Genomic DNA, 19,786 nt, shown 5'->3' on the forward strand with positions numbered 1-19,786 from the left:
AGGGTTGTGGACATGGACCTATTGGGAGAAAGCGCGGGCACCCAGAAATGCAAATAGGGGCCACACGTACAGCGATGCGGGCGAGTGCTCGAGAAAACGCGTTGAAACTCAATTCCTCTTCTTTGGGGTATAATACCAGCATTCGCACATCGGCAGTGGCCATCAACCTCAACTCCCCATACTTGCCTACAATAATCATCCAATATTGAACTCGCTCGAAGCGTTCATGACCATCATCATCTTCTCCTTCATTCTCCGTGCAGCGTCATCATCCACCACACCCACCTCATCGTCATCGTCCTTACCCATCCCGCCAGCTTTGCCCCCCTTTTGGCCACCCTTGCTCGCACTATTAGTGGCTGCAGCAGGCTTGTGCACCCGTCTTGAAACACCCCCTCCAATTCCCCCCGGCGCCTCACGCAGTCCAAAGGCTTTTGCCATGTGTCCCAGATGCAGTTGGGTGATGTCAAAGTAGACCCGCTCCTCGCGCACATGTGTCGCATATGCGCGTATATGGGAGCGGAATGCTTGCCTGGCGGAATCAAGAAGGGGGTTGTCCTTTGGTTTTGTAGCCTTTGACGGCCAGCTGCCGCTTTTGCCCTTCGGCTTGGATTTCCGCGGCGTCTCCTCCGCGCCGTCCTCTTGCGCGCTAGATTGAAGCGGGGCGAGCAGCCGCTGTTCAAAGTGCAATTGCAGCGCCTCGGCGCGTGACGTCCAGGTTTGCTTTTGCGTGGATTCAGGTGTGGTGTGTCCCGAGGGGAGGTTGACCGTTGTGATGAGGCCTTTTTGCAATACGGATTCGTAGAGTTGCGGCGTGATTGGGGTCGACGCTGGGAGGATTGCAGTGTAACCTTCTTCGCAGCCAGGGAGAAGAAAGAGGACTGCTTTACCAGAGCGACCGGCGCGGGCTGTCCGACCGATGCGGTGCACATGGTCGGGGACCGCAAACGCTGGGTCGTACTCTATCACGAGATCGACAGCGGGAACATCAAGGCCGCGGGAGGCGATGTCTGTAGTAATGAGGACTGCTGGGTCTTTGCACTTAGCGAAGGCGTTTAAGGTGGAGGAGCGCACCGGTTGTGCCAGGGAGCCGTGGAGCTTGTGGAGAATGACCCTTGGGTTTGCTGGCGAGGTTACGTAGGCGGCTGGAGCTACAGTCGATGCTGTATGGTTGCTGGCACCTGCCTTGGTAGGCGATGACTCGGGGGTGGGTAGTTCGAGGACCTCGGTGTCCCTGAGTAGTTCGTAGTGAAAGTCGACGGAATCGGCGCACGAAATGAAGATGATGGCCTTCATTACCGAGCCCCGTCTCGCAAAAGTTGACTTCAGTAGAGCTACTAGCGTAACCAAGCGTAACTTGGCCGGCACAATGATGCAAGACTGTTTCAGCTGCGAGGGAGCGGTGAACGCGGCCTGATTGCCCGCGGCGGCGTCTTTCTCCATCTCGGACTTGGACGCTGTTATGTGGACGGCATCCTCCAAGCTAATCTCGCCCAACCTCTGCACGTTCATCTTCATGGTTGCTGAGCATAGAACAGTGACCCTGCGGGAGGGGAGGATGCCATCCAGTACAACGCCCTCAGAATTTCGTTTCTGTAGTTTGTCCGCCCTGATCTTCCCGACTATTGTCCGAATATCCTCCTCGAAACCCATCTCCATCATCCGATCGCCCTCGTCTAGCACCAGCCATCGGACCGTGCCGACGTCGAGTACTTTCGTGTGGTCCAGGTGATCTGTCAATCGACCAGGGGTCGCGATCAGGATGTTGACTCCTTTACGTATCCGGGCCTTTTCTGACTTCTTGCTCTCGCCTCCGATGACGGTGGTGCAGACGAGCCATGGCGCGCAACGCAGCACCTTCTCCAAGACAACAGCAATCTGCTTGCACAGCTCACGGGTGGGGGCTAGAATGATTGCAAAGAGGCCAGAGTTCCGGTGCACCTTGGTTTCCTTGGCAGTTCCGTCCTCATTCAGGCTCAGAGCCATTATACGGTGAACAATTGGTAACAGATAAGCGAGTGTTTTCCCCGAGCCAGTTTCGGCCTGCAGAAATGCATCACTGTCCTCTTTTATCAACTGTGGGATTGTGTTCTTCTGTATCGCTGTCGGCGCCTTCATCTCGAGCTTTGTTGTCAGATGCTGGGCAACCCGACGAGATAGACCCAGACTGTGGAAATTTTCAGCCTCTTCGGACAGCGGTGCATTTGATGGCTTTGCGGGCTCGGTTTCCTCGGCCGGTTGTTCGTTGAAGGCCGTGACAGGCGCAGGGTTCGACGTAAAGAGGCTCGACGTGATCTGTCCCGTCTTCATGGCATGGCTGGGTGTCCAAGAGCTTCCATCACCCGTCTTTGGCACCTTTGCATGTCTAGCTGACTCGCCGTCCTCTACCCTCTGCCTTTTCGTTGGTCTAGTCGAGTCGTCGTCGCCGGTTGGTGGGCGTCTTGACGGGGCTGATGAAGTGCCATTTTGCTGCGCATGTTTTGCACTCCTCTGCGCCTTGAGCCGATCTCTCCAGCGGCCGCCTTTAAACTTGACTTGTTTATTCAATGGCCCGTCACCAAGTTCGAAATTGAGGAGCATGCCATCGTCGGCCATGGTTGTTTTGGTGGTGATCGGGCACGTGCTGTGGGTTGACGTTGTGACCGGCAGAAAAAAGTTGAGGAGCAAGGCAAGTCCCCCTCACAATGTCCTGTAGAAACTCGGTGGGGCTCACGGGCTTGGCGGCAGCAGGCCGCCTCACCGCCTGCCAGATCAAGACAGCGTCGGTAAGTACATTTTTACTTGTACTCCGTACCTGCAGACAATTGAGGGGTCTTCATCTCTTTTCGTCCCATCTCCTTGCAACCATGAAGCATGAACGTGAATGGATCGCAGGAGCCGATGGGCATGGCCACATCTATCTACAGGTGGCCAAGATAGCAGCTGAGGGCTGCAACGGCTGCTTTTCTTTTTTTGAGAACATGCTGCTCCAGTTCGTCCCGTCATCGCACAGGTCGCTGCAGTTGTCCCAAGATCAGGCCACCGGAGGTAAGGGTCCCTCCTTTCAATGCATGCAGTGTACCTTAGCTCTCTGGGTGCTGTACACTGCCTGACTGCATGCAAGGGTCAAAGACCTGAGCCGGGACACACCACGTGTGGATTGTTGATCGTCGTCGACCGATCGCCCATCCCTCCACTAACGTTAGTGCGTACGTCAGGTTGTACGAGACCTGACATTCTTAGGTGTAGGACGTCGGTGCCCGGTGCTTAGACGCTCCGAAGCTGCACAAAAAGTCAACCAGCCTTGGGCTGTGCCTCTTCGGTGCTCGTAGAGATGGGTTTGCCGGTTCGGGGCTCCTCGGAACCGACTCGGTTTATAAAAGTGACAGAATGACCCTGCGGCATGTCGCTGTCAGTCTTGGACTTCCCCAACGGCTGACTCCGATCACCCAATACAAGCGACGCGCTTTGATACACTGGGCCTGAGGTTTGAGCTTCGGACCTCCACCGTTAGCTGCAAGCCACGGTCCCATACAAAACCACTTATATAGCAGGGAGGCCGGCGGCCAATTCGTGCCTCCAGCATGTTTCGAGTCAGCGCATTCCGGTCTCCTCCGCGGATACGGCCCACACTCCAGGCGAACACAATGAGCGTCCAAGTCGCTGTTGCAGCCGCTGTTGCTGGCATTGGCGTATATGCCCTGTACCTGCGCAGGAACAATTCCGCACAAGACGGAAAACCCATCTTCAGCAGCTTCGGCTTTCACAGCCTGCCCCTCCACAGCACCGAGCTCATCAACCACAACACCAAGCGGTTACGCTTCGAGCTCCCGGACAAGAGTCAAGCGAGCGGGCTATCCCTTACCTCAGCGCTCCTAACCGTTTCTTTCCCCAATGGCGGCTGGATCCCCGTGCTCCGGCCTTACACTCCTGTAAACGACTTGGGTATGTTTGCGATTTGCGACGCAACCAATCAGGTTTAGGCTCGCATTTTTGGCTGACCGCAAACATCAGATGAACCCGGCTTTGTCGAGCTCTTAGTAAAGCACTACCCGGGTGGCAAACAGAGCACTCACCTCCACTCTATGAAACCCGGCGACCGCCTCACATTTGCGCCCATCAAGGAGTTCGCCTGGACGCCCAACAAGCACGCCCACATGGGCCTCATCGCTGGCGGCGCGGGGATCACGCCTATGTACCAGCTCGCCCGCGGTATCCTCCGAAACCCGGACGACCAGACGCGCGTCACCCTCGTGTGGGGGGTCAATACCGATGCCGACATCTTCCTGAAGGATGAGTTTGCCGCCCTGGAGAAGGCATATCCCGGCCGGTTCAAGGCCGTTTATGTTGTAGCCACGCCTGATCCTGGATCGCCGCACCAGAAAGGCTTTGTGACGAAGCAAATCCTGGAGAAGGCCGGGCTGAACCCAAGGGACGAGAAGAATAAAGATATTAAGATCCTGGTGTGCGGGCCGCCGCCCATGGAGAAGGCGCTGAAGGGTGCGAAAGGGTGGATGGGAGGTGCCAGCAAGGGCGTGTTGGCCGAACTCGGGTACCGGCAGGATCAGATTCACAGCTTCTAATGGAAAAACTGGCTGTGTTATATGGGTTCGGAGAGGTTGGCCGGCTGGGGCGTTTGGTGGCGTGTTTATACCTGTAAACGGAACTCAAATACGGCAGGGACGACTCAATTCCCATCCATTATCTGTGCTGCATGTTCAATGCTCATGGCACAACCCGTCAGCTGACCTGCTTTTTGTGTTACTTGGGCTGTAGGCCTCATTTGAAGTTCGCGCAGGTTACGTGCACTGGCAAGCGAAGATTTCCATCGCGTCTTCCATCTGATTTAGATCGGTTCCTTATTTCAGACCCAACATCTTTTCATTGAAGTCAACCACAATCCCGTGCCAAACCCATCCAATTCTCTTCCACTCGAATTTCTTACAGGGACGGCCAGAAACAGACTATTGACCGATTACACCGACGAGTTTTTGACAAGTACCTTACATCCCGAGACACTGGACAACAGAATCTCATCCACCGCGGCCGATATTCACTCTTGACGATTCTGAGTTGGCGTGTACTGGACCTACCAATCCAATCCATAATCGCCATCTCGACCGATACAAGACATTTTTCATATCCGCACTTGGGGTGAGTGAATGCCCAGCTTGACGGCCTAATCTCCTCCGGACACGACAACAGTGTGTTACTAACAGATGATCAACCAAGTGACAAGCTGACTACCAGTGCTAAAGTCGCTGCCATGCCCCTCAAGTTGCTCCGTCCAAGGCCTACCCTCTTCAGAGTCTCCCTAGCGCCCTGCAGAACCATCACAACCTCGCGGCCTCTGTCAGAAGAAGGCCCAGTGTCCAAGAACAAAACGATCCTCGAGGTCGAGCGCAAATTCCCGCGCCTCGCAGTCCCGTCTCTCACCCAACACCACCAGCAGAACCCCAAGTTCTCCTCGATCCAGCCGCTCCCCACGCGCCAGATCCACGACATTTACTACGACACCCCAACACGGCAGCTCTGCTCGCACGGCGCCTGGATCCGCCTCCGCGACGGCAAGTGGGAGGCCAAGCTGCGCCGCGGGGGGGACTTTGTCAACTCGCGTTTTGAGGAGCTCACCGGAGAGGCCGAGATTGTGCGGAGCGTGCGAAGCATTTTGGGGAGTCAATATCAAAGTACTACTGGTGATAGCATTGGTGACCGTAAGGATCGGGGTGGTCGTGTGCCGAACCGAATGGAGGACTTTGGGCTGGAGAAAATGGCCGAGTTCGTCACCACCCGCGAAGCGTGGATGTGTGATGGCGAGTTCAAGGTTGTTCGGGACAGGATGGACTTTGGGCATGAGGTTGGGGAGGTGGAGTTGCAGGCCGAGATTGAGGTGGATGTTGATTCGGACAAGTTGTTGCTGTGGAGGCATGTGAAGGAGCGGGAGATGGAACGGATGGATTGCAGGGTAAAAGCCTTCATGGAAAGGTATGCGTGGGCTTTTGATTGGAGTGGCGGCGAGCCTAAGGGAAAGTTGACGGCTTATTTTGAAATGGTTAAGAAAAAGCGCAGGAAGGCCAGGGCAGGGTGCGAGGGGACGGAGTAAGCAAGGAGAAGCCCTTCCTCCTATGGAGCATGTACGAGAACACGGAAGAGACAGAGGCTCATGTTCCCGACCTCCAACCTTTCGATGACACCTCCTCATTCTTGACCATCCCTGATGGTTCTTACGCTTTGGAGCACTGAGAAAGTGCGGGCTCCACTGGGCTGTTGTGATGTTGATCGTTCTACACCTCGTAGTACGGACTGGATCGAGGGTGGCGTTACGACATGTCTTTAGTATCCCGTGTTCCCTCTATGGGCCTTGGTAATAACGAAGAGGTCATTGCTGGGATAGAGGACGCTCTGCCAGTATCGAAGTACTATGATAACTCAGACGGGGATATCTGTGGCAGTGATTGGAGGATAGGTACGGCTACTGGTAACAAACCCACGGCGGAGAATACACTTCGGCAGCACCCACTAGTACCGCCGGCGACGGTATCTTAGGATGAGCAACAGCTAAAGACAGGAAGATACTACCATCTTCCTAGGGCCATGACCCGATGAGCTGTGCTGCCAACTTTGCTTTCATTTGTCAGGCACCACCAAGATACAGCAGCTGTTGATGACCACCACTCATTATTTGGGATGCGACCCCAGATTCCAGTTGGTCAGGGTAACATCCAGCTACCGCAGCTATCTGTCCGTAGTAGGTAGTTACAACACGAGTCAATCACGGCTGGTACGTGTCCTCGGCCAGCAGCATCAGCCATTCCCGCCTGGTCTGAAGGAGCCTCAGCAGGTTTCCGTACGAAGTATCCGAATCTCTACTTGTATCCACCTCAAGGAGCTTGCCCCTGTCCCGACCGTAGTAGTCGAGAATTTCCGGGTTGAGATTGATGTACTCCTTGAACCTCTTTTCAAACATGTCGCTGGTATCGCCCGCTCGGCCCTCCTGTCTGCCAAGCACCCTGCCTTTGGCAAGATCCCGGGGACAGTTGAAGAACAAAACAAGGAGTGGCTCTCCAAACTAAATTAGTTGGTAAGCTCAAATAGTTAGCACTGCATGCCGTATGATTTCTGGCCACGGTCCGAATGACATTGTCATACCTCTCTCTCGAAACCCTCCACTTGACCAAGTTGGCGAGGGAATCCATCCAATATGACGACCTGGCCGGCGACACAGTCGCGAAGCTTCGCTTTGATGATGGGGAACAAATGCTCTCCGGGCACGAGCTCTCCACGCTCGACGTAGCCGCGGATCAAGTCGCTTGTTGCCGGGTCGGAAACCGTCTCGCGGAGGAGATCGCCAACGGAGATGTGGACGTAGCCAAAGGCTTCAGCCAGTCGCTTGGAGAGGGTCCCTTTGCCTGCGCCAGGAGCGCCTAATTTGATGTGAGCAGATGCGGGTGAGAGAGTGTACAAAGGGAGCCCACTTACCGACCACAAAGATGAAACGAGGCTTTCCGGGTTTGGTTTTCATTTTAGCGGTATCGCTAGCAGCCATGTCTTCGTTATGCCTTCCAGTTCTCGATAATCGGGTTGATGAAGAGAATGTACTAGTAGATGAAGGCAAGGCCCAATTAAATAGCCAGGCTTGTTTGACTTTGCAGCCCCCAGAGCTGCGGGTTTCCGTGACAGTTCCAAACGAGAAAGCCAAAGACCGAGAAGTTGCCCTATGGGAAGAGTTGTCGGCCCGTGTTTGTAGTTGTGAGTGGGGGAAGTGTGCGGAAGGAGTCAGAGGTATGACATCGTCGTCGTCGTTGGGCAAAGACGGGCAAACACCATGTAGGAAAGCGTCCTTTCATCGACAACAGATTGTGTCACGGAACCTTTGAGACCATTGAGGCCTACAGCCCCGCGAGCTTCTGCCAGTTCACAGCCCATAAGAACACTCCCTTCCACCCAGCCTTCTAACTTGAAGTGTTCCTATCTCCCATCTTTCTATCGCTCTTTACACACTTAACACATCCAGCGAGCAGTCAGCATGATTCAAGTTATCTTCAGTATCATCCTCGGCATCATCCTGATAAGCTACTATCTCACACCAGAACCCCGGCTGGACACAGAAGAACCTGAACCTCGTCATGACCGTGACGACCATGACGGCTCCAGACCAAGCCTTGGAAAAGTCCCCATCTCGGTAAATTACCACTTCACACGTCGATGCAACAAGACATGCGGCTTTTGCTTTCACACAGCGACCAGCTCGCACATCGAACCGCCTCATCGGCAGAAACAGGCGCTGCAGCTCCTAGCCAAAGCTGGCATGCGCAAAATCAACTTTGCTGGGGGCGAGCCCTTCTTGTATCCTAAGCCGCTCGGCGAAATGATCACCTTCTGCAAGCGCGTGCTCAAGCTCGAATCTGTGTCCATTGTGACCAACGGTAGCCTGGTCCGCGAGGCGTTTCTGCAGGAGCACGCTGACGAGCTGGACATTCTGGCTGTGAACTGCGACTCGTTCGACGAGCAGACCAACATCAGAATTGGCAGGGGCAGCGGCGACCAGGTCAAGAAGCTCTACGAGATTGCGGGCTGGTGCAGAAAGTACAGCATCAGCTTCAAGATCAATACGGTTGTCAACAACCTGAATTGGCAAGAGGACATGAACGAGCATATTGAAAGGCTTCGGCCGTTCAGGTGGAAATGTTTCCAGGTGCTGATTGTTCAGGGGGAGAATGACGACCTAGAAGGCGGCACTTTGAGGGACGGGCATAGCTTTACCATCACCGACGAGCAGTTCGACGCTTTTATCAAGAGGCATGAGGGACAGAAGTGTCTCGTGCCGGAGCCGAATCGGTTGATGGCAAAGAGCTATCTTATTCTTGACGAGTACCTGCGGTTTTTGGACCGAACCGGTAAGCAGCCATCCAAGTCGGTTCTGGAAGTCGGGGTAGAAGAGGCGCTGCAAAGCGTGTTCTGGGACGAGGACGCGTTTCTGGAGAAGGGCGGTCTGTACGACTGGGTGAAGCCGGAAGGCGAGGGCGGTTGTGCTGGGGGAGTGGAAGGTGTGGATTGGTAGACGGGAAGGAAGGAACTCTGCGTTGTGTTAACAGTACCCGAAATCATGCATGTCTGCTCACTATATGGACTCAAGGTGGGTAGGTACCTACCTTGCTTTCCTCGTGTAGATATCTCCGTGTATCAGCACAGAGCGTGGTACATGGTAGGTGATAAATTTACCTCAGTTTCACTCCAGTAACCAGCGGGTTGTCACACGTGTGAACATGATTACCCTGGCCCGAGCCCTGGCCAGTCCGAGAACGACTTGGGTCTTTCGCCTCCTGCTGATTGGTAGAGGCCCAGGAAGGGGCCAGCTCACATGGCGGCCTCCAGAAGGAGCGACCCCGCAGTCTCGAGTTCCATACACGTATAATCGGTGCATCCAGTCTGGTGTGAATTATGTGCATCCGGGATAAACAAAGGGTAACACCACGCGCCACACAGCGCGGACACGCCGGGATTGTCGACATAATTTTCAAGCTGGACTAGAGTCGGCTCGATGTGGACGCTCGTGATTGTTGCCGTCGGACGGCATTATTGTGGGCGGCAGAACAAAAGCAGCGGGAAGTGGTGATCCAACTCCTTAACGATAGCCGAGCGGACGGAAACGCCAGGGACAGCCACGGGAAGACAGTCCTGATATATGCTATCTGGTACGCGCTGGTCAGCATCGTCAAGCGCCGGCTTGCAGTTGAGGGTGTTGAACATGGGTTCGAAAGATCACATTGGAGTGGCGCCTCTCTTGCTTGCCGCGGCGCTCAAGCACCGAGGTGGAAGACATGTTGCGCAGAGGCTAGGGCCTGCGGCCGGGACACCTGTCGTGCCTGCGAGCCGAGTGGCAAGGAGAATACTTGCCGAGCTCTGGGCGTTGAATCGTGATCCGCCCTCTTGCATTGGAGGTCCCCGCGTATTGTGTAATGACCTGATAGCTAAGGTAACCTCCGAGTCTGCCGCAGTCGGACCTTGATGCACTAAATCCGCAAAACTGCCGGCCTCGAGGATATCCTCTAACGGATGTATCAGGTGCGACGTTCAAGCAATCATCATAGGCCCGCTGAGGTTCTGGCCACAGCATACTTCAATCTGCCCTAACCAGGAGGCTAACCCGTATGATGGTTCCCAACACCAGGAAGGGAGCCCATACGAAGTGGGCATCTTCTTTCTCGGGTATGTTTCCCGTCGGACTATCCTCTTAGCCTTATTGCGAGTTCAATTCACGATGCCGATCTGCCATCCAAATATTACACTGTTGGGCGCAGTTCAGCCTCAACTCTTAATGAAATCTGGAATACAGCGTGGGGCCTAGAAAAGGGTGAGTTATTTCGATCGAATTGAGAACTGGTACCAAGCACTGATACAGTACTTCGTCCCTGAAGGAGTTCCCGGGATAGCGACCAAATCTGACCAAGTTTTATAGTGCCCCTCTGTATTGTGTCAACCCTGGGCAGCCTCATCCGCGACGAGCCTGTTTCTATGAATGTGGGCTAGTATCTAAGAGACCCAGAGGCATTCAATGCCAAGGCCTGCGAGAAGGCCGAAAAAATACCTACGCCTGCTAAGGATAGAGCAGCCAGAACCCCAAGAACAATACGCGTGAGACCGATCGGACATGGGGGTTACTACCCATAAAGCGTAGGACAGAATAAGCAAGTCAGATAGGTACGTATCCGTTTGGACCTTCAATCTCGCGCGCAAGGAGTCCCCGAAAATAAGGCATGATACCTATTCATGGTTGCAGGGAACTTGCGAGAAATTGCAAGAGAACGCATATTCCTCAGTAATACCGGTATAAACACACCCCCCTATTGTAACTTTCAAGCGTTAATAATTCTGCTCCCAGGTCTTGAAGCTGAAGGCACTCGCCAGCTTCGGCTTCGCCCCTCCATGGCCAGACGTAGCTGCCCTTGACCGATCCAGAATCTCCTCCTGAGCAAACCCGTAATACACCCTGCTGGCCCTCACGCCCCCTCTGTCCGTGTCCGGGCTTCCTTCCACAAAACTGCTGCTGCAACTAGCAGGAACGGCCCCCGTGTCAGCTGCTCCCTCCCTGATGACTCCGTACCCCATGCGAGTCCTCAGCACCTCGTCCGGCACCTCTCCCCACTTGGAATCCGTGTTCCACGGCAGCGCCTGGAGACAGGGCGCTCGGGTGGCAGCGACAATGCTCGACACATGCACGTCGCGCACGTGGTAGTTGTTTTGGGCGAGGGCGGCGGTACCCAGCGCGGCGCAGATGATTGCCACCGAAATGGCGACGGCGTAGGCAATCCATAAATCGCGTTTCAGGTATACGTAGGCGTTGGCAATGCGCGTCTTGTTGCAGGGGTAGGCCAGGCTGGGATCGGCGGCCGTGGCCGTGACGTTGTCCCTGCCGCTGGGCACGTTGGGCTTGGCGGCCCAGGAGACAATGACAAACTGCGGGTTGGAGAACAGGGAGAGCGTGATGTTCTCGTAGAAGCGCTGCACCTCTTCTCTGAGGTTGGGAACGGCTAGGTACGTCATCTTGTCAATCAGGTTCGTCTGCGTCACGTCGCTTTCCGTGAGAGCGTACGGCAGGTATTTGATCCGGCCGTCGAGGTAGCGGCGCAGGCGAGAGCCAAGGGAGTGGTAGCCAGCCGTCACCCGGTACCGTTCCACGTCAAGAGGGCGGATCCAGTTTGATTCTGGCGTCGCCGTCGTATTGTCTCTTGTGCCGTCGTCCATGGTTTTGTCCACAAATGTCGTGTTGATGATGGGATGCAGGAACTCCCTGCTAACGACGGTCGTAACTTGGGAGGAAAAGGTATGGTTGAAATAGACATTGTAGTTAGTCAGGTAGTGGTCGCACCGGATAATCGACGCCTCAAATGCAGTGTCAAATCCGGGCTCGTTCCTGCTCGTTGGCGGCGGGCCTTCGCCAGTTGGGACAGCATGACCAATCCACAGAACTGGCTCCGTCCTAAAGGCGCCTAGGTTTCTGGGAAAGGGCGGCCCGTCGAGAGGAATACCTGCAGCCCCAGCGTCGATCTGAGGGCGAGCGTAATCGCCGATTGTAGTGCTTGCTATGTAGCCATAATCGCCGGTAGGCATCAAATCGCTGGCATTGAAAGGCACGCCATGATCCCTGCTCAGCTGGGCTTGGTCAAGATTGCGGCCCCTTGCTATCTCGGTGCACTTGTATCCGGGTGCCACAAACGATATGGTATAGCTGCAGTTCCAGCCGACACCGCACGTGTCGGCAGCAACATCAGGCCTGGCAACCACATCGCCGGCCAGAGCGCTACGGGTCGCCACCAAATCGAGTTGGGTGCTGCTGGAGTCCCAGTAGTCAAACCAGGTATCATTGAACGGAGTGAAGGTGGTCGGGGCATCCATGGTGGTATTCCACACGGAGAGGGAGAGTCCTGGGTAGCCGTTGATGAAGTCGGAATTCCTCCAGTTCTTGTCCTTTTCCGCTTCGAAGTTGAGCGTTCTGACGCCGCTGCATTGGCCTACTATGGTCTCTGTAAGAGGTGCAACGGTAAGCGAGCCCGGCGTCAAAATAACGGTTAGCGGGAACAGCCTAGTGGATGGATGGTAAGTGAGTTGCAACCATAAATCCAGAACCGTATCCATTGGGGAGCTGAAAGAGACGTGGTGCGAGCAAAAACCAAAAGAGTTGCACAAACCATGTAAGAACCGCTAGGGCCATGGCCACCTTTGCATTTCTGGCAAACTCCCAATTCAGCAGAGCCATGAATTCATTGACGGCAGCGAAGAGGCTGTCAATGGTCTTCAGCTGCAGTCTCTTTCTCCTCGCTGTCACCCAGATCTGTTGTCGGTAGGCAAAAATAACGGCCCCAACAAGGGAGGACTTGGCAATGTATGACAGAAGACCGCCTATCCGCATCATTTTGATCTGGTCGTCGGCGGGCCTGCCATCAAGGTGAGTGTAGAAGGCGTGGTGAGAACCGGCAAAGATGATGCCGAGGCAGACCATGGCGTACATGGGCCATGTATCGCGATATCTCCACCCCTCCAACCAGGCATACCGGGACTTCTCAACGGAGTCGGAGCGGCTGATTACACTCTCACATCTCTCTGGGTAGTGGAAAGGTGTCTCTGGGATGGTGTAGACGTAGTGTTGCGGGTGATAAGAGGCTTTGGAAGGGGCATCGCCAAACTGGGGACTGTTGTCCACGGCACTACTGCCGAACTGACCAGAGTCGATGGGACTGTATCCGGTAGACGGGACCTGAGGAGCATGACCAATGCCCAGCCCTATGTTGGGCCGAGCGCCTAGACTCGGATCGGCTGCATTTTGCGACGGGTTCAGTTGCCTATGCAGGGAAGAAGATCGCGATGAATCTGACGAGGCCGGGCTAATGTCGGCAGCTGCTGCAATTGGGTCCTGCCCGTCGACAGAGCGTCCTCGATCGAAATCCGGGGAGTAGTAAACCGCTCCTTCTCGCTCTGGCCCGGGCGAAGACTGCTGCTCCATGGCGGCCAGCAGTGACTTGAGTTCAAATCATGAGCAATATATTTGGGCTAACCCTGGCCTTGATTTGGTGGCCGACTCTTTGGATTTCAACGAATTTGAAAGCGGAAACCAGTGGAAGTCGTGGTGTGGGCAATCATGGCACGAGTGGAACTTGGAGTGGGAAGAGAGCCCGGAAGGTTGGACGGGCAATTGGCAGTAATTACTGGTCCCAGGTAAGACCAAGCAAGAAGTCAACGGTATTCTCTGCACGTCATGAGTCCAGATGTCAAGTTGGACGGATGCGGATAGGGACGGGGAAAGGGCGGTGGTTGATGCGACCCGAGTTTCGACCCCAACTCGGGTGTAACGAGCCACGACAGCGTTTTGTGGCACAATGTGTGCAAAGGCACAAATCACAGACGGTCTCCACGGCGCCGTGTGGCACAGTAGTGCAAAGCACAAATCAGAGACGGCCCTGCAGTGCGGAACATGACCAGGGGCCCTGCTAGGCTGCGCCAGCGGGAGAGTCTTGGTCGGCGGAGATAAGGTGCTGCGTTTGCACTTCCTTGCTAGGTTATCCGTATTAAGTAAAGGCAGGCATGGTGGAATGATTTGGCAGCCCGGAGCTCCGGCCGGGGGGGATGGGGGCTGAAAGTCGTGACCACTGACGGCGGAAAGAATTCGAATATGTACCTAGAGAGCTGCAGGATCCTGCAACCATGCAAAGAGTTTGAACCAACAGCAGCCCCAGACATCTCTCGTTTGCCATGGCTCCCGAGGACTTGCATCGTTGCATTTTCAACACAGCAGATGGCCAGGCCCAGCCCCGATATACTCGGGACCAGAACACACTGAGCCCCGGTGATGGTGGTGCGTAACCCACAAGGCTGTCAGCGAGAGGACTATGTGGCGGGAATGAAGCAGTGGGGAAAGACAAAAACTAGACAAAAGGAAGTTATGTGGAAGAAGAAATGTACTGTACAATAACGGTTCGAAAAAAGGGAAGGACGAAACGCGATTTGAACGCGTGACCTACCGGACTGCAGCCGGTTGCTCTACCCCTGAGCTATTCGTCCCGGAATGGACGAGTAAAATTACCCAGATAATTTCCTTATATTTTGGGGACATCACTCTCACCTTAAACAACAGTCTTTTCCCCCCAATAAATGCCTTTGGAGTCTGAGCTACTCGCTTGCAGCACACTGTGAACTACAACCATCACACATCACCCCCAAAGTCCTATAAGATACAGCTAGCTATAGCTTGTAAGCGGGAGACAGTTCTGGCAATAACTACTAGTAGCACAATTATATAATGCTAGACGGAGAGGGGTGTACTGTGTACCTTACTCTTTGTACTTGGTGTATAGATATCTCGACGAGAGGTTTGAGCTCGCTTCACTTGTGGACATCTTCATGCACGAAGTACCTTTTGTGTAGCATTCAGATCCTTCAAATCGGATTCTTCAAACGAGGAATCTCGACCGCCCAGCCCCCAAACACCCACAACATAGCGCGTCTCAGTTCTCCGAGTTACCGCTGAGCCTGCAGGAGGGGAAACCTCGCCACATTACTTATTTTCAAAACAATGGGACGGTACATGTATAGCCGCGGTTAGCCTGTAGCCCGCCGTGACACTTCTGTGGATTACAAGTCATCTTGGTTGGTACAAGTTTAATTGATCGAACGGGCGTACACCCCGTAACCCGTAAGTCAGTCCACAGACAGCAAATACTGCGTCAGCTAATCTCTGAGTGTTGAACAATGACTAAAATCGCGCAAAGTGAGATTATACAAACGATCATCAGTTATTATCTTCTACGGTTCACTATTGTCAAGCGGAATGCTCATGTTGCCCGTACGGGCGGAGACCTCCCCTTCTCCCTGCTAGGTACTAATATACCTGGACCATACTGAAACGGTGCTTCTACTATTAAGTATACCTCGATGGTTCACTATCAGCCTTCTGTAATCCTAAAATGCTCACATCTAGAGAGCGTAAATGGTCACCGCAATTCATTCATCAAAGACGTATCTTTGGCGTCAACTTCAAGCAGAAGTTACAGGTTCCTTCGTGCCGAGATGAGTTCCAGTCATATTGAAATTTGATGGAGTTGGTTACCTGGTGTGTGCCACATTCGGCTGGACAAGCAGGTGAGCCTAGTGTGGCCATGAGAAGTTCAAAGATTCCATTATGCCCATAGGCCCAAATGTGCGTGTATTACTGGACTATATACACCCCAAGAGCCGTCCGCCTACATGTATGCGCAGCATAGGACTTTACAGGCCGTTACGTCAGAAGAATTGCCTCTGGTGGTCCAAGGTAGCTCTCCTTGAATCCATCTCTGGTTGATAAAACGATCTTCTCAAGATAGATCTCAGGTGAATTCACGGCCCAGCGTAAACTGTGTTCTCCGGCTTCCAAGGCTCCAAATTGCACCTTTTTTGTCCAAACTTGATCAGCAACATGATCCATCCATTCGGGTGGAATATCGCCAGCGTGTGGATTGCTAATGTAGTCCCCAAGCACTCTGGTAAAATTCAGTGGTGCGTCATCTACCGTAAGCGAGAATCGCATCTTCAGCTGTGGATCGGTGTCGAGACCTGCGTTGATGTACACGGTTGCTTCTACAGCGTCGCTGTTTTCGAAGAGGTAGAAGTTATACTGAACCCAAGCTGAATCCGCCTGACCTTCCCGTGCCTCGTTGAATGGCCTGAGGGCAATCGACCCCGACTCTGTTCTTGTTCCGAGGTACGGAAATGTTTTGAAGGCGAGGCCTTTGTTGGCGCCGGTTTCCTGCGAACTCCCTTGGAAGTGCGGTGCTTCGATGGAAACATACCCTGCCGTTTCAGGGAACCCGGAGAATCCACACCTTACCACATGGTTGAAGACGGGAACTCGAATGAAGTCAAAGTAAGGGTATGCGGACGGTGTTGATGTAACACCAATCTTGACGGTATCGTTGAATCCGGCTGGCACATTCGCCCAGTTAATAGTTATGTTCAGCCGCTGGTCCATGTGGTTGCGGTCCAGTGTTCCGTCACCTGGCTTGACGGAAATCCAATCAAAGGGCGGATCTTGGATGGTAAAGTTGATGGGCTGCCGGATGTCGCCGCGCATAAACAAGTCGACGGTTCGGACTGCAGGGCCGTAGGGGCTCATTTGTGGCAAGACTGGGGCATAGGCGACAGTGGGCATGGACGCATCGACAGACTCGGCCCATCGGCCTTGCTGGATGGCATTGTCGGATCCTTCAGCCCAAATCCCCAGAGATCCCTGGGAGAACTGCATGTTCTGTCGTTGTTGAACGAAGGACAGGTTGGCGACGATATCTCGAGACGGACCTGCCCAGTTCTTGGGTTCCTGGCCAACAGCGTCGTATTTAGCTTGCGACATTATGTGCATCCACTTTCCATCGAGCAAGCTATCCCACGACTCTAGCAAATCATAGTCGTTCTCGAAATGTTCGAGAACCTGTTTTGCAATTTCATTTGCCGAATTCCGACGTTCAAGAGCGTATCGGTAATTCACCGCTATTCCAATGGCGACGGCGTAGAATGTCTTTGCAGAGACAATGGGGTAGTAGAGGAGCTGAAAAAACGCTGGCTTGAGATCGTCTGTCATGCTGTTATAGAGAGATTCTGTCCTTGTGGACAGTGCTTGCCATCGCTGAAGAATCCTCTCGGCCTCGTGATAGTTCACCGTGGAGAATGTTCCTGGGGTGATGTGTTCGAATCGCCGCATCCCCAGGAGATGGCTTTCTTCCAGCCATATTTCCGCAATGGCATCAGCAAACTCGTCGCCAAACTCCCGTGATGCATAGAGACGGAGGTACTGAGGCATGGTTTCAAATGATATGCTTGATACGTTCCAGGCCAGATCCATGGCAAAGGCAAGGGGAAGTTCCATGGGCTTGATGTCACCGACGTTGACAATCCAGATTTGGTTTGCACCTCGCAAGTGGGCATGAGACAACTCTTTGAGAACTTTGGCCTTCATCGATAGTTAGTTGAAGAAAAAGAATTCGGGGAAGGCATCGTTACCAAGTTGTTCGTATTTGCCCATTTGTACGACCTTGGCAACCCAACATACTCGAAGTGGAAGTAGACCTAAAAGAGGGCGAATAGAGTTAAACATGCCACGGTTCATTTTCCTATGAGATACCTGGTAGTTGTGGAAGGTAGGAGATAGAGACTTGCTTACCCCAACTCCACCTAGTCTAGACGCCTCGTCGCCTGTTGGGAGCCGATACAGATTCCCTTGATTATCATCCGGAAACAAAAGAGTGACATCGCTAGGAACATCGAGTCCGGCGTCATAATATGCGGTTACCTCCTTGTACAAGGCCCAAACCTCTGCTTCCGTTAGCCCCCTTGGATGAAAGTCGAGAACGTGAAAGCTGCAAACACGAGACCGACTTACGACTTACCGCGTCCTCCGTCCCGTGATACTTCTCGATGATTTCTCTCTGCGTTGCAAACACATCTCTCAAAGCCTCGATCGCATTGGGAGTATCGATCGCTGCATCTCCCAAGCCCCTCATGCCAATGGTAAAATAGGACTCATTGCGCCCAGCCCTAGCAACGCCTTCATCCATAAAGGCGGTGATGTTCTCCTTGTTGAGAGACCAATTCCATGGCCCAGATACAGTCTCGTTCCACTCATTTGTTGCCCTCTGCATCGGCTCGTGATGGGAAGTGGAGATGACGATGCCGTAATCATCAGCAAGCTGCTGATTCTTTGGGTCATCGGTGAAAAAGATATTCCCGGGCGGAGGCGTGAACGACTTCCACATTGCTGGCCAGAGATAGTTGGCCTTCAACCTCAGCAGTAGGTCAAAAACGTGCGCGTAGAACTCCGAGTCCAAGGGATGGTGCGTCGCATTATGGAGTCCAGACCACCATGTCGTTAGGGCCGGCTCTTCGTCGTTGATGAAGAGGCCACGGTACTTGACAGTCGGCTCGCCATGAACCGTCACTTTAGGCAGAGCGTATATGCTGGAGCGTTTCTTGGCTGGAACGTCGGCGAACCAGTGGTAACTTGAATCATGATTTTGGTTAGCATTGTTCATCAGGTATTCCGACACGCATGGAGACACAATTTACGGCGACTGGCCACACTGTTCTGCGACAGTGTGAATCCCAAAAATGGTCCCCCTCTTGTCACTCCCAGCGATGACCAAAGCCTTCCTCACCCCCGGCAGCGGGCCCTGAACTACCTCCGTTCTGAATGACTCCCATTTCCCCTTGATTTCTGATGAGTTGAAAATTCCTTGACGATCCAATGCCTGGATCAATGTCGAATTGATGGATCCAGCAATAATAGCAATGTCGATATCGAGCTCACCACGTAGCGTGTTGACGTCTAGGCGATGAACATCTCTTGCCCTGCTTGTGATTTCCGCTAGATCTTGAGATAAGCTGTCCACTGCAATGTGGACCCCCTTGAAGTCGTCCTCCGAGCATATAATCGGCGCACTTGTGATATCAATGGCCGCTGGTGCAGGCCTGAAAGAGACAATGGTCTCTTCCAGAAGGGCTACACATGGCCCCTGGAAGAGCAAAACGGCCAGGACCACAACAGGCAGATGCATTTCATGTGATGGTGTAGAACACAGAGTACAGTAGCCAGCATCTGCGTCATGGAAAGCTTGTGATTATCTAGAGCTGGATATGCGGGGCGAGATTGCAGTCTTTGGTAGATAGTATACCAATACTTGTAGGATTATTAGCGCTCGAATTGGACGGATCATGATGTATTCTTGTATGTACCATATTAGCCGTTTCGGCAAAATCAGCACAACCACTTAAAATCCAAGCGTGCAATAGATTTTCCCCCAATGGCATAACGTTGCATTTTCAATAGCTAGCAACATTGTACTCGAGTCCTTTCAGGCAACTATACTATACAATACCCCCTACCTATGCTATACTGTAACGAATCTCGGTCCCCTACCACTGAAAGGGACTTCTCAGACTGAAGGTTGACTTGAACGGGGTGAGGTTCGGTAGAGCCAAAGGGTCTACAATAAGTGCACAAGCAAGTGTTCACACAGTAGTAAAGACAACTGCTTGTATTGCTTACTGGAGAACCTTCAGGAGGTCCAACGGAAGAGACTATCTATCTAATATACTAATGATTGTCCTTGAGGATCACTCCCTTCCCCGTGATCCTTCCTTGTAATGCTCACCAGGCTCACCGTGAGCCTTGCATTGTTGTTGGTGATCCCTTATACCTGGATCACTACGCCAAGCGTGATCCTTTTCCTATTGGTTACTTAAACGATTGGTCGTCGCGGCTTCCCGCGCTGCTACTGCGCCCACGCCC

The 19,786-nt window shown here is 53.4% G+C and overlaps 8 protein-coding genes and 1 non-coding gene across 9 annotated transcripts in view; 4 read left to right on the top strand and 5 right to left on the bottom strand.

Annotated features, from left to right (window-relative positions):
* N656DRAFT_564822 (ATP-dependent RNA helicase dbp-7) overlaps positions 1 to 2,740 on the bottom strand; it is a 2,951-nt gene extending 211 nt beyond the window's left edge. Inside the window, exon 1 of the mRNA XM_064810112.1 lies at positions 187 to 2,740. Coding sequence (XP_064664560.1) covers positions 196 to 2,595 — 2,400 coding nt within the window. The 5' untranslated portion in view covers positions 2,596 to 2,740 and the 3' untranslated portion in view covers positions 187 to 195. The remainder of the gene's footprint in view (positions 1 to 186) is intronic.
* Positions 2,741 to 3,563: 823 nt separating this feature from the next.
* Positions 3,564 to 4,562, top strand: N656DRAFT_720954 (ferredoxin reductase-like protein; the record flags this gene model as incomplete). The annotated part of the gene is made up of 2 exons (XM_064812478.1): positions 3,564 to 3,924; positions 3,994 to 4,562. The coding sequence occupies 2 exons, from the start codon at positions 3,564 to 3,566 to the stop codon at positions 4,560 to 4,562; spliced, it is 930 nt and encodes a 309-aa protein (XP_064664561.1).
* Positions 4,563 to 4,905: 343 nt separating this feature from the next.
* On the top strand, positions 4,906 to 6,412 carry N656DRAFT_564786 (uncharacterized protein). The gene is made up of 2 exons (XM_064810111.1): positions 4,906 to 5,133; positions 5,219 to 6,412. Exon 2 carries the CDS (start codon positions 5,246 to 5,248, stop codon positions 6,080 to 6,082), a length of 837 nt encoding a protein of 278 aa, XP_064664562.1. The 5' UTR covers positions 4,906 to 5,133; positions 5,219 to 5,245; the 3' UTR covers positions 6,083 to 6,412.
* Positions 6,413 to 6,751: 339 nt separating this feature from the next.
* Positions 6,752 to 7,525, bottom strand: N656DRAFT_772899 (P-loop containing nucleoside triphosphate hydrolase protein; the record flags this gene model as incomplete). Its single annotated transcript, XM_064813961.1, has 3 exons — positions 6,752 to 7,048; positions 7,129 to 7,403; positions 7,459 to 7,525. 3 exons carry the CDS (start codon positions 7,523 to 7,525, stop codon positions 6,752 to 6,754), a joined length of 639 nt encoding a protein of 212 aa, XP_064664563.1.
* A 444-nt stretch (positions 7,526 to 7,969) lies between these two features.
* Positions 7,970 to 9,087, top strand: N656DRAFT_785805 (radical SAM enzyme). The gene has a single exon (XM_064816460.1). It carries the CDS (start codon positions 8,006 to 8,008, stop codon positions 9,038 to 9,040), a length of 1,035 nt encoding a protein of 344 aa, XP_064664564.1. The 5' UTR covers positions 7,970 to 8,005; the 3' UTR covers positions 9,041 to 9,087.
* Positions 9,088 to 9,513: 426 nt separating this feature from the next.
* Positions 9,514 to 9,696, top strand: N656DRAFT_680185 (uncharacterized protein; the record flags this gene model as incomplete). The annotated part of the gene is made up of 1 exon (XM_064810543.1): positions 9,514 to 9,696. A coding segment is annotated over one exon (183 nt), but the record flags the coding sequence as incomplete, so codon positions are not given.
* A 1,158-nt stretch (positions 9,697 to 10,854) lies between these two features.
* N656DRAFT_683301 (uncharacterized protein) lies at positions 10,855 to 13,207 on the bottom strand (the record flags this gene model as incomplete). The annotated part of the gene is made up of 2 exons (XM_064810590.1): positions 10,855 to 12,562; positions 12,669 to 13,207. Coding segments are annotated over 2 exons (2,247 nt in total), but the record flags the coding sequence as incomplete, so codon positions are not given.
* A 1,256-nt stretch (positions 13,208 to 14,463) lies between these two features.
* On the bottom strand, positions 14,464 to 14,535 carry N656DRAFT_t155. The gene has a single exon. It is a non-coding gene; the product is annotated as a tRNA-Cys (tRNA).
* A 1,112-nt stretch (positions 14,536 to 15,647) lies between these two features.
* On the bottom strand, positions 15,648 to 19,162 carry N656DRAFT_849791 (glycoside hydrolase family 115 protein). The gene is made up of 5 exons (XM_064819366.1): positions 18,565 to 19,162; positions 17,882 to 18,498; positions 17,663 to 17,814; positions 17,503 to 17,568; positions 15,648 to 17,452 (listed from the first exon to the last, which is right to left on the bottom strand). The coding sequence occupies exons 1-5, from the start codon at positions 19,050 to 19,052 to the stop codon at positions 15,749 to 15,751; spliced, it is 3,027 nt and encodes a 1,008-aa protein (XP_064664567.1). The 5' UTR covers positions 19,053 to 19,162; the 3' UTR covers positions 15,648 to 15,748.
* Between the last annotated feature and the right edge of the window lie 624 nt (positions 19,163 to 19,786).

The sequence above is a fragment of the Canariomyces notabilis genome (assembly GCF_033297395.1).
Source record: "Canariomyces notabilis strain CBS 508.74 unplaced genomic scaffold N656scaffold_58, whole genome shotgun sequence".
NCBI classification, from domain to species: Eukaryota; Fungi; Ascomycota; class Sordariomycetes; order Sordariales; family Chaetomiaceae; genus Canariomyces; species Canariomyces notabilis.